The 12,875-nt window shown below is 34.4% G+C and overlaps 1 protein-coding gene across 1 annotated transcript in view; it reads right to left on the bottom strand.

Annotated features, from left to right (window-relative positions):
* Positions 1 to 12,875, bottom strand: part of LOC103552785 (transmembrane protease serine 11G-like) — a 39,680-nt gene that overhangs the window by 16,359 nt on the left and 10,446 nt on the right. Inside the window, exons 2-5 of the mRNA XM_008523001.2 lie at positions 6,882 to 7,003; positions 6,133 to 6,251; positions 2,995 to 3,062; positions 2,190 to 2,350 (exon numbers count right to left, since the gene is read on the bottom strand). Coding sequence (XP_008521223.1) covers positions 2,190 to 2,350; positions 2,995 to 3,062; positions 6,133 to 6,251; positions 6,882 to 7,003 — 470 coding nt within the window. The remainder of the gene's footprint in view (positions 1 to 2,189; positions 2,351 to 2,994; positions 3,063 to 6,132; positions 6,252 to 6,881; positions 7,004 to 12,875) is intronic.

The following is a 12,875-nucleotide window of genomic DNA, read 5'->3' as shown; positions in this document are numbered from 1 at the left end:
CTGGCAAGCAAACCCAGGCTGTGCAAGTGGAGTGTGATGAACTTTAACCACTAATCCATCAGGGCTGGCTTGAAACTAGCTGAGATTTTGATAGAAATTTTGCTAAACCTCTATATCAATTAGGGGAGAATTGACATCTTTATTATGTTGAGTATCGGCATCTTCTAACTTTCAACAAATAAGTCCTGTACTTTTTTGTTATATTTATGACTGAATATTTCATTTTCTTTGGAGAAATTGTAAATGTTGTGGGTTTTTAACTTCAATTTCCACTCATTTGTCATCAGTATATAGAAATGCAATTGATTTTTGTCTATCGATCTTGTGTCCTGAAACATTACTAAACTCACTTATTGGTTCTAGGAGTTTTTTGTAGGTTCCTTGGAGTATTCTATGCAATCGTCTTGTCTACAAATAGAGACAATTTTATTTCTTTCTCTCTGATATGAATGCCTTTTACGTATTTTTTAAGTGCAGTTCTAAAACGCTATGCGGAAAAAGGAATGATTCCAGGTTCCTCAATGTTCTGTGGTATTTATTCATTTTAAAAGACTGCTTTTGTTTCCTGCACACTTTCAAGAGATTGAGTTAGTTTATGGAGTTAAAGATAAAATATTTTGCAAATGCTAAGTTCCTGCTCTGTGCTGAGTTCTATGCTAATCTTGGGGATGTGTTTGTAACTACAGAAAACACATTTTGTGCATTCAAGGAATTATCAGTCTTTTGCAGAGACAGATGAAATAAAACAAAACAAAGTAACTGCCAAGCACCCTTGGGAAGCACAGAAGTATTAGGATGAATTACTAATTTGAAGAGATCTTTCCACGGGAATGAGGAATGTCTCACCAGTAACTTGCTTAGACAGGCAACTGAAGATCTGGTAATATATATGGGGCACCAGGAGATGCCTGCATGGCCCAGTAATGACTGAGACCCAAATACCCGACTCTAATCCAGCAACACTATGAATGACCTAAGTCCCCTAACACCACAGAGTGTGGGGGTGGAGTAGGGGACAGATCCAGAAATGATGGAGTTTAAGTTTCTAACATTTGGCTTAATGGGAGCTAAAAATCAAAATTAATTTTTTAAAAAATAAAGTTACCTTTCATACACACCTTTTTACATATCTTCAACAAAGCATTTCCTTCAGGAGGTCTTGTCTCTGCTATCTAAAGTCCAGTGGACTGGATTCAGAGTCTGCTCTGTTCTACCTGCATGATTAATAGAACTGAATGTTGGGCATTACTCACAGAGACTTCAAGTTCTTGTCTTCAAGCTATTTTCTCTTCATTCTGAATTTCGCCAAACGTATAATGCAATTATTTCCTCTATTAATATATTATAATATACCTTCTCTAGCCCTCTGGAACAGTTTGGGGGAAAAAGTGCCGAGGGAAGACTCATTGGTAACTTGTAATTTTCTGTCAGCTTTATAATCTCATTTCACAATTTACACAAGCTCTGCTAAAATATGACAACTTCAAAGTTAATTTATAGAAGCCTAGCAATGGTCTTGGAATTATAATGAGCTTTGTTTTATCTTATACGCCAAACATTTATCATTCAGCTCTTTAGGTCTGTGTTGCAAATGAGATGATGTCCTTATGCCTGAGACAGGTACTATCAGGGTCCCGCATCTTTCTTCTCCTCCATCCCCTCCACGCCCTGGGCCAGTCCTATCCTGTGTATTGTAGAAAGAGTTTTGATAGTGCAATCTAAAATGCCAGACCTCCTTCCACTGCAGCCGAAATTATGTTTATGCCCCACATATTGTGCTTTCTGTGTCCACACCACTCTTACATTCTGGATTCAGATTGGAGAGATAAGAGAGCACTGCAATAGAAAGACCCAGGCATTGTAGATTACTATATCAGTTACAGAGAGTAGGTTTTATCACATGTGTGCTTCATTAATTCAAACAATTCCACTAGGATCTCTTTTAAAAAAGGAAGATATACTATTATATTTGAGTTATCATATAATTTTTGTTTCATGATTATTTCCATAGTAACCAAAGGAAGATAATCTTTGGAGTTGATCGTGTAGGGATTTATTATCACGTAAATGAGAGACTTAAAAATGAAAAGTGGTTTCACTTTATGGTGGAATAAAGAAGATTTTTCTGTAGATAAGAAGATTGTTAAAATGATAAACTATAACAAGGGAAGAAAAATGGTATTTCTTGCCTCTAAGATAAGGTAATGAAGTGTCTATCTTCAAGAAGCTTTCATTTAATTTCAACTTCTGCCACAAAATGTTATCAGCTTGCCTTTTTATTGTGTCTGCATTGCTAGACACAAACTGAAATTTGAGCAATACATCTGTTTTCAGACCATCATTACTTGACCTGGAAAACAAAAACACCAGAATAAATGAATGAGGTCATAGCATATTGATTATTATTTTATACCTTATTATTTAAAAATTAGCTGTGTCTTCAAGAAAATACAACATAAATATTTTATACATTTTGTTGCCATGGTTTTTTTCCCCTTCCTGTATAATGTAGTTTTTAATGTCTGAATTATTCCCTGCTTGTAAAACTTGATCACATTCAGGAGTATTTGAGAGTTCTAGAATTTTTTTTCTGGGAAAATAAAACAAAAGTACTTGTTAAATCCATCAATTTGATTTATTATAAATATATGTATATTTTTGCTTGATTTTTTATAACATAATATCTCTTTATTCTTAAAAGAAAGTAAGTAAAATTGAGAGGAGTAGTTAATGATTGTAAGAATCTTTAACTGGAATGCAAGTCTTTAAAAGGACAGCCAGTAGAATATATTTCATCACTACCCAAGTTAAGAAACTCCCCCCCTACAGGTACTCTGTACAGGAGAAATAACAATTAAATGTAATAATATTAGATTACTTTTGCTCTTGATATACATAAGATTTTTAGATGCTGTCCACAAAGCAAATAATTGAAGGATAACTAAATAATGCAAAGCTGCCTTTTGATCATACAAATTAATTAGTTGTGATTACCTAAGGTTGACAACATGAGTCTTGATGTAATGACGATTTAAACTGGATCTTTGAAATGTCTTATCTATCTGAGAAAAGAAAAAACCAATAGTAAAGAATTTTGTTAAATACGAATTTCACACATTTCAATATATCACAAAAATGCTTAGATAAAACCTACAGTGATTCAAATAGCCGTTAGTTCTAAGTTTGTTTTCAGCTATGCCCAGAAAGCTCATTTGGGCATTATCCTATTGTCATAAAATCATCTCTGTAATAGCATGTTGATATTTGAACAACTTGTCTCATGGCCAAAGATGGCTGATATATAAAGAGTTGAATTAAGTTAGTTATTTCAATACCCAGTTAAAAATATACAGAGTGGAGGTGTAGAGACTGAGTTTCTTTGAAAGCTTGATATATATGGACTTATCACCCAGTATCATTCATGCTCAGTTATCATTCTCATGGATGTAACTAAAGGATTAGTTTTTTAGGCTTTAGTGAAACTTTTTAGACCTCATTTTGATCCTGTAGTAAATGCAGGAGAGGAGAATGTATGCTAATTGGGAACTTCTTTAAAGTGAATATACCCATCAAGAAAAATGCATGAAATAATTATTTACAATAAGGTAAGACTATATATGTCATTTGTGTGTCATTTTAGACTTCTTATATGGGATAATTTGTCTGTGTTATAAATTCCTAGAAGAAATTATTTCATACCAAAACCACAGCTTGTTATAGAATCTGTGGTTTCACAAACCTGATAATTAACATTGAGTCATCAAGCTGGCTTCTCAGAAAGAAAGACTGATCATATGCCAAAGCTTAAGTGAACCTGAGTCTTGATAATTAGTTCCACAAATCAGAAGAGAAGAGCTGCCAAGTTGCGAAACTAGGTGTATGTTGAACAAGTGCTTTTCACTCATCAGATTTAATTTATAAAATTTTCTCTGCTGAAGTGGTGTGTAATATCATATTGGATAGGTTGGTGAGCATAAGTTTATTTAGAAATCAATAGTTATTCAAAAATGAATGACCATGTGTTTTCCTACTAACTGATGGGAAGGTAAGTTTTTTCTCAAGGAAATAGTTTTATATGCACATGCACATTTAAATGACAAAACTAATACATATTCATTATAAAAAGTTATAAAAAGCAAGCAATACAGCAAAGTATAATGAGATTAAAATCATTTCTAAATCACTTTATAGAGAATGTGCTATTTATGATTTTGGTATGTACTTCCAGATTTTCTACATACATTTATATATATTTTATATAATATTTATAATTTATATATATTATAATTTTTCTGTCTGCCTCTTTCCGTTCTGTTTCCACTTTCATGATTTTTTGTTGTTTTCCTTTAAATCACAGCTTTGTGAACCATGTATCATTCAAGGCAACTGAGTATATAAGCAGTCGAGATTATTAAACTCCACAAGAAGTCTCTAAAACTCATCTTAGGTACTAGTTTTAATCATTTCTTCTAGGAAAATGTTTGCTGGAACTGTAGCTCGTAGTCTAAATCAGGAGTCTGCAAATTATAGCCTGTAGGCAAATCTAGCCAGCTGCTTGTTTTTGTATGGTCGATCATCTGAGAATGGTATTCACATTATTTTAATAGTTGAACAAAAATCAAAAGATGGATAATGTTTAGTGACTTCTAAATAGTTTACAAAGTTCAACTTTCAGCATTCATAATAAAGTTTTATTGGACCATAACTACACTCCTTTGTTGACCTATTATCTATGGCTGCTTTTGCACTACAATTGCAGAGAGACTGAATGGCCTGAAAAGTCAAAAATATTTACCATCTGTCTTTTCACAGAAAAAGTTTGCCATCTCCTGGGCAAAATGACTGTACTTTCCTTCTTTATGTTATCTCCGCTTATGCTCCAGGGGACAGGGCCAGTACTAGTGAACTGGCTGTATTTACTAGTTACCTGCTTGATGAGTATTTTTATGGTTCTACCATGTGGCAGACACCATGAGAGGTACCGGAAATATAAGAATAAGTAGATATAGCTCCTCACAAATCCAGAGGGGCATAGACTTACAAAACAAAAATAATGTAACAAGACAGTAAGCGCTCTAGCAGAGGTGTATGAAAACTTCTGTGAGAGTGGAGGAAACATGCTAACATTTATTCAGACATTACTTTTCATACTTTGTTTCACAACGTAAACTAATCCTCAGAATAACTAAGGGAGTTGGGTGAAATTGTCTCTATTTTGTAGCTTTTCCAAAGTTGTTAAGCTCACAGTGGGTAAAATTAGAATATGAATCTAGATGTTCTGACTTCTAAGCCTATCTTGTTTCTAATTTGATGTATTGTTTCCTATAACAAAACATTCTATACCCTACCCTGATTTTTCTTTTCCCCTAATCAAAATTTCCTTAGGATGTTTTTTTGAAAAGACATGCCAACTGCACTTAGTTGCATCCTTCAACTGATTTCATCAGCTTTGCTTTTGGCTGGGAAATGGCTAAAGAAATATTTCTGAACCTGGCAAGAATGATCTGTCAGCTTGGTCAAGGCTAGGCTGAGTGGAAGCTCTGTATTTAACTGAAGTCTTCAGCAGAAGAATTAGTCTGTGTGTTTCTATGGTTTATGTTCAGGAATAAGTGTTTGGTATAAGTTGCCTAATGGAAGATGTATCAGGGTCATACACATACTAGGTGCTTAATAAATGGTGTGTGGTAATGTTGTTTTTGCCTAAATTATTATGTTTCCAGATAACTCTAATAATTTTTTTGTGTGTTTGAGCTATTTATTTTTCTGTTGCACTTATATTGTTCAGTCTCTAATGCAATTATCCTTCATCCAATATATTTTTCCAACTTTCCTGAGATAATGTTGGCTAGAATTGCCAGATGTAGCAAATAAAAATAATAAAAATAGTTAAGTTTTAATGTTAGATAAACAGTGAATGATTTTTTAGTATAAACATGTTTAAAATATTGCATAAAGTGTATTTTCAGGAGGATCTGAACTTAAAATTTAACTGAGCATTCTGTATTTTATCTGGCAACCCCAAAAATATGTGCAATTTGGTGTGTTCTCAACTCACCTCTTAGTTTTTTTTAACCTCCTTCGTTATAATTGTATTGTCGGGGTAGGAATAATGCCAGCAAAACTCATTCTTACCTCATCACTGATTTTTTGTTTCAGGTCAGTCCTAATATTTGAGTGTTCTACTGAAAAAGCAGGATTATATTCAATACTAGGGATCTGGAAGGAGATTTGGTAATAGTGAGACTTCTGATCTGGAAGGGAGAACAAAAATGGATGGTTTCTCTTTAATTCATTTGCGTTGTATAAATATCAGAAATAGAGAGGATGACAAGCAAAAAAGTCCTATAAATAATAAACTCCTGGGAATTAAACATTCGATAGCTGTGACCAATATCTCCCTCTAACCCTTTTTTAAGATATACATTCTCATAGTCATGTGGTTGTCAGTTGTGTCCTGACACAATTTTCATCTGTTAGTGATAATTCATAAATTTAAGCTGTTAATTAGATAATATTAGAATGTAATATATTGTCATAAGTTGACCTCAAAGTTAGAATTGCTACTAAAATAATTTTTACTCAGTACATTAACTATTATTAAACCATACAATAACATAGGATGTGAATTTATTGCATTGTTCAAGAGACAACTTAATTTGAACCAAGTCAAATTTTAAATGCTAGAGGTAATGTTTTTACATGAAGGATTATCATTTCCCAAATGTAGACAAAATTATGCAAATTAACATTGCATTATGCAAATTATGCCTACATTTATGCAAATATCATCGCACTGAAATTGAATTCTAAAATATTAACGTTTTAAAATAATTGAGTGGATCTTTAAATTTTCAAAATAATACAGTAAGATAGATTCTTACCAAATTCCAAAAAATAAACAAGGAGACCGATGATTATTGCTAGAACCAACACAACAGCTGTGATAATAAGGGCAATCATCCATGGTTTCAGTGAACTTGTTCTTCTACCCAGTATTGGTGGCCTTTAGAGAGAGAGTTGTATATTAAACATAAACAGGAATTAAACACTAGAGTCTCAGTTTCACATAGTTTTAGTATACAATGCTTTTTTCTGAAATTCATGGTTAGCTCGTGTTGCATTTAGTAACATTTGAATATATTTTACTATAAAACATTAGAAAAAACACGGTCAATAAAAAAAATGTCTCATTGACATTTAACTTTATATTTTGATTTTAAAAATCAGCATTATACTACAGTTGACTACTGTTTCATATACTTCCTGGTCCATTAAACTAGATATTCTGAATATTTTTTTCTTTGTAAATGAATTAATACCATATATTTGGCTCATGTGCTTCAAATCACAAGAAGCCTCAAAGAGTGAGCGAATCTGGGTCACTCCTCTCATTCCAGCATGAACAGACAGAGGCTCAGAGGGATTACTAAGACCTCAAAGTTAATATTGGGAGCTAGAACTAGAACTTGGGCTGTCAGGACTCTTTTCACACTTCTATTCTTAAACATATAATCCCCATTTATAAGACAAGTAATCTGAAATGCGTATGAAGAACTTCTAAAATAGGATAGGTAGAAGAAAAGAGAATAGAAGAAAACAATAAGGAAGAAATAATTAGCAATCCAAGAAGAGATCATTCCTATAGTAATGAACAAACAAATAAAAAGGAATAGCTCAAGACTTTGGACCCAGGAACTCTGTGGCGTGAGAACCACTGGTGGTATATGATGAATATCTATTTCATAGCATTATAAGATTTCAAACCTGTGATTTTTATAGATGATATTGCATAGGATAAAGCCATATTTATTTTAGTAAATAATGAATCAATTTAAAGAAAAATAGTAAGACAATAATAGTACCAATAGTATGCAAATATGGCAAAAAGCATGAAGATAGTATGCAAATGACTGACATTTGGGAAACACTTGTGGAAGCAGGGACATGTCACAAAACTCTGTCCCCATCCCAGTGTCAGAGCTTGCAGTCTAAAGACCAAATGTGAACAATTAAGGCAGGCTAGAATGAGACCAACGTGGGTTGTCCAGGGAGATCTAATCCATGAGAGAACTGAACGGGAATATGGTTCTGAAAGTTAAAGGTACTGGTTTTTGTTCTGTTAAATCATACATGGAAAAGAAGAAGAAGGAGTTACCTTCCCTGGGATTGGTAGCTGGTAGTGGTAAAGAGGAAAGTAGGCCCCCACTGAATAATTGAAGATATCCAACTGAGATGCCCTTTTTGGCATCAATGATCTGGAAGGAGTACGGATGCCCCTATTATAGCTTGGATCCGAGCAAAGAAGCTAGAGGCAGTTTCCCTATCCCAGAACCATCAACCTGAGCTCTGATAAATATCTTAGGTAGTGCGAATTCTGAGTTCTGCTGTGTTTCTGGAAGAATCTAAAGTGACTCTGGCTTGCTGCTCTTTGGTTAGTGGCAAGAGATGAGCATTACAATCTGCGAACATCTGGAGTATCTTTTAGGAGAGCTGGGATCTTGTTGGGTCACAGGCAGAAGCTGATGAACATTCATCATGTTCTTTAATAGAAGATCATGGGCACTCATGAACTCGTAGGGCTGACATTTACTGAGTTTCTTCTGCGTGCCAAACACTTTCAGCTTGAGATTTAAACATGAATAAGACATAGTCTCCCATCTTCAAAGATGTGTAATCTAGGGACACGTTAAGTAACTACTATAAGTGATAAATGTCATAATGGAATTATGCCCAATAATCTGTGAGAGAGGAGTGGGTAAAAATGGTTTTGCCTTAGAGAAGTTGTCCTTTGAACTGGGCCTTGAAGGCTGAGGAGGAGGATCTGGCAAGGATGACATGTGCCACAGGCAGAGGAAACAGCATAAATGAAGACAAGGAGATGAGACAAGGACAGGGATTTCTCAAGGACATACTTGAGAAAGTAGAGTTTATGAATGAGAATAGAGGTAAACTTAATTAATGCATGTATTTATTACTTAACCCAGTAGATATTTATTAAGGATTACTCTGTACGAAACACAGGGGAATAAAAGCAGAATCTTCAATAGATCTTCCTCTCAAGGAACTAATAGTCTTATAGAGGAGGAGCGCAGTGTACACAAATTGCTACCAAAGTTGCAGAGAATTTCTAAGAGAATTTCAAAGAACTAATGGTTTCTCTTTGGAGGAAATAATTGCTGAAAAATAATGATAATTTTTTAAAGCTTGAAAGTGCTGGACCCATTTTCTCACTGTCTTCCTCTCTGAGTCAGATAAAAATAAAATTCATAAAGAGTGAGCTTGTTTTGCAACAAAATGCTCATCTTCAAAAGGCTGTCATTTCTTGTTGAACAGTTCTAACACCAGAAACATCATTGTGATGGAATTAATCTTATGTATGGATCACAACTGAAAGATTGTTTGACTTCATTTCCTTAACCATGCAGATATGCCCTAAAATATTTATTTTTAGATGTTTAAAAAAAGTAAAATAATTTTCTCTTCCTGATTTCTTTTAGTATTAATCTAATTTTACCTTAAACATCGACTAATTTCAATGGCTAATTTCCATGGCTGTTCCGGATTGGACTACCAGTGAGATGCAAAGGTGAGCTTACACCTCATGGGTACTTGGTAAATATTTATCTACTAAATGAAAGAATGTGTCATAAGGTAGTAGGCAGCCCTAAATCATTTGCAACACAAAAATTATTTTTAGCAGAGTTTTGCTAGAGATAAATTGCTTCGCAGATAGCAGGAGGAGAAATGAGATTAAGCATTTACCTGGAATCAAGATACAATTACAAATTTTGTACTTAAAAATCACTAAGGGATAAATCTATCCTTCTCTTTCCTTCTTGACTTCTCCCTTCCCTTAATCCTTCCAATTCAAAGAATTTAACTTTGGTCAAACTATCCCCACAAGATGACTGAACAGGTTTACTGCAGTGCAGGAAAATCCAGCCTTAGAGAAATCTTTGACATTCAAACAAAAGAAAAACATAAATGACCTCACCTTTGAGGCATTCATGCCAAAGCAAAGATGAGCAGTGACAAAAGCTACCCATTCAGCAGATCAGTCCAGAAAACCTTTCACAAAGAGTCAAAGCATTTTTGAAAAGTGTCTTCCTTTTAATTCTTCTCCTATCTTCATTTAAACTCTGAGTGGCTCATTATCCAGACTGTCTCATGGGGAGGTATTTCTTGAACCGAACCTCAGCAGAAGGGAATGAAATCGTCTTGCCGATTTCAATGTCAGCCATTTTCCTTCAATGTTACAATCTTTTACCAAGGTCCTTTCCCCTAAAATGGTTCTCCTAGCATCTGTTATTTTTCCTAGAGTTTTTTCAAATGCTTTATATAACCAAAATGCTGTCACTCAATGATTCAAAGATGAGAAATAAAGAGATTTCTTTCTGCCACAGCAATGGCCACGTGATTTGAAGGGCTCATGGTTTCTGAAAGAAGTTCTTCAGCATAGTGGTTAACAGTGTGGGTTCTGCAGCCCACCTACCTGCGTTCTTATCCCAGCTCCCCAACCATGGGACCTTAGACAGTCAGTAAACTTCTTGTGCCTTAGCTTCTTTATTGGTAAAATGGGGGTAATAAACCTGTAGGGTTATTGCAAAGACTAAATGAGTTAATATATGTAAGAGCACTTAGAATAGTAACTAAAACATGGCGAGGACTTAGGAGTTTTGGTTATTTTATTATTTTTATTATCAAATGCTACTAAGAAAGAATACTAAGAAGTTTGTACATAGATTGAGTGGAGTGAGCTGGTGGAAAGTGTGTGTTGGATGGTAGATGTGCTGCTCTTGAAGTAAAGAGGTGGGAACTGGTACCCAGGACCATGGAATCTGAGTAGCAACACTGGGCACAAGGTGGAAAGAAGCTTAGGAGCTTAGTAAAGCCCTGATTATCTCCCAGGAGAGTTCCAGCAGGTAGGAGATTCCAAGCTTGGGGGAAGAGAGACCACTAGAGCCTTCAAGGGTAATCACAGGGTTCAGAAGCAGGCATTATGCGGTGAGCACTTTTGGACCATCCACAGGGAAAGAATTACTGGCCAAATTAATGAACATGGGAAAATTTAAGACAAGACAAGATGGGTGAGTCTTTTAGCTGGGGTTTTAATCCTTTGAATAGGGAAGACAGAATAACTCTGGAAGAAAGTTGTTGTTAAGCAAATATCAGGAAATAGTGGTGTTATTCATAATAGTAGTGGCTTAGCAATGATGATGATGATGATGATGATCATTAAATCTGTGATGTGGGTAGAAATGCTAAAAGTTGTGCAAAAAAGTTAAATGAATATTTGTGCTTCCTTTTATGTTTTGTGTTCCGACAAGCTGTGTGTCTTGTTTATATAACCCCACATTATGCAAATAAGATAGACATCATGTTACGTAAATGAAAAGATGATGTCATAGTTAAAATATAATTAAAATAATTGGTGTTTTAGTTGATAAGAGTTCAAAGAGAATATTCAAGGTCAAAGAGTGCTACTCTTCAAACCTCTGCTCATTAATGCAAATTTACATGGTGATGTTCCATGAGTTCTTGAAGGAAATTTTAGAGCATTGAGGTAACTAAAACTTGATGAGGGCCAAAAAGAATACGTATGTCATTGACCTGGACTATTGAAGATAAAGTGATTGGCCAGAGAGGTATTTCCACCCACTTAGGCCAATACTGCTTCAGTTTTCTTGGTGCATTTTCCTGCTTTCTTACTAATGTTTTCAGTTAAACATCATTTATTATTAATCTCTCTTCCTTCCTACTGCTATTTAAGAACAAATTTTGACCTCCACAAGAAGGAGGGGCTTGTTTTGAACATTGAAACATGAAAGAATGTGTTCGGTACAAATCTCTAATGAACAAGTCCTACTGTCACTGTATCTGACCATTGGGAAATAGTTTTTATTTAAAAAATAAAATTTGAAATGTGAAAAAAGAAAATCAAGGCCTTTTTTGAATCAGAAAGAACTATTGAAAGAACTGTTTGATGCTGCTGGAGAAGTCACATGAGTGCCCAAAGGGAAGAATAATGATAGATAGGTGACTTTGACAGCTTCAGTGAACAATAACTGTGAGGACATTTTATATTAAATGAAAACATATTTTTGAGCTTCTAGAGCCTTTTGATGTCCTCCTTCCTGCCTTCCTTCCTTGTCTCTTTTCTTTATTTCTTTAACAGCTTTATTGAGATATAATTCACATACCATACAGTTCACTCATTTAAAGTGTATAATTCAGTGGTTTTCAGTAGATTCACAAAGTTGTGAAACCATGACCACAATCAATTTTCAAACATTTCATCACCCCAGAGACCCCAAATCCATTAATAGTCACTCTCTATTTTCCCCTAACCTCCTAACCCTAGGCAACAAATCTACTTTCTGTCTCTATGGATTTGTTTGTTCTGGACATTTCTTATAAATAGGATCACATAATATGTGGTCTTTTGTATCTGTCTTCTTTCAGTTAGCATAATATTTTCAAAATTCATCAGTGTGATAGCATGTAGTGCCTCCATACTCTTTTTCCATAGTAGGAGGTAAGACACCATTTTGTTTTACTGCCAAATAATATTTTTATGGATATACTATATTTTATTGATATACTATATTTTATTTATGCATTCATCAGCTGATGGACATTTGAATTTCTGCTTTATTTTGGCTACCATGAATAATGCTGCCAAGAACATTCACGTTCAAATTTTCGTATGGATGTGTGTTTTCATTTCTTTTGCATGTGTATCTAAGAGTACAACTTCTGGGTCATATGATAACTCTATGTTTAACCTTTAGAGGAACTGCTAAGTTTTCCCAAAGTAATTTCCCCATCAACAATGCAAAAATATTGAAATTTCACCACATGTTCCCTAATGTTTT

This window comes from Equus przewalskii, chromosome 3, assembly GCF_037783145.1.
Source record: "Equus przewalskii isolate Varuska chromosome 3, EquPr2, whole genome shotgun sequence".
NCBI classification, from domain to species: Eukaryota; Metazoa; Chordata; class Mammalia; order Perissodactyla; family Equidae; genus Equus; species Equus przewalskii.
Note: the sequence above shows the minus strand (reverse complement) of the source record. Positions and strands in the feature narration are given on the sequence as shown.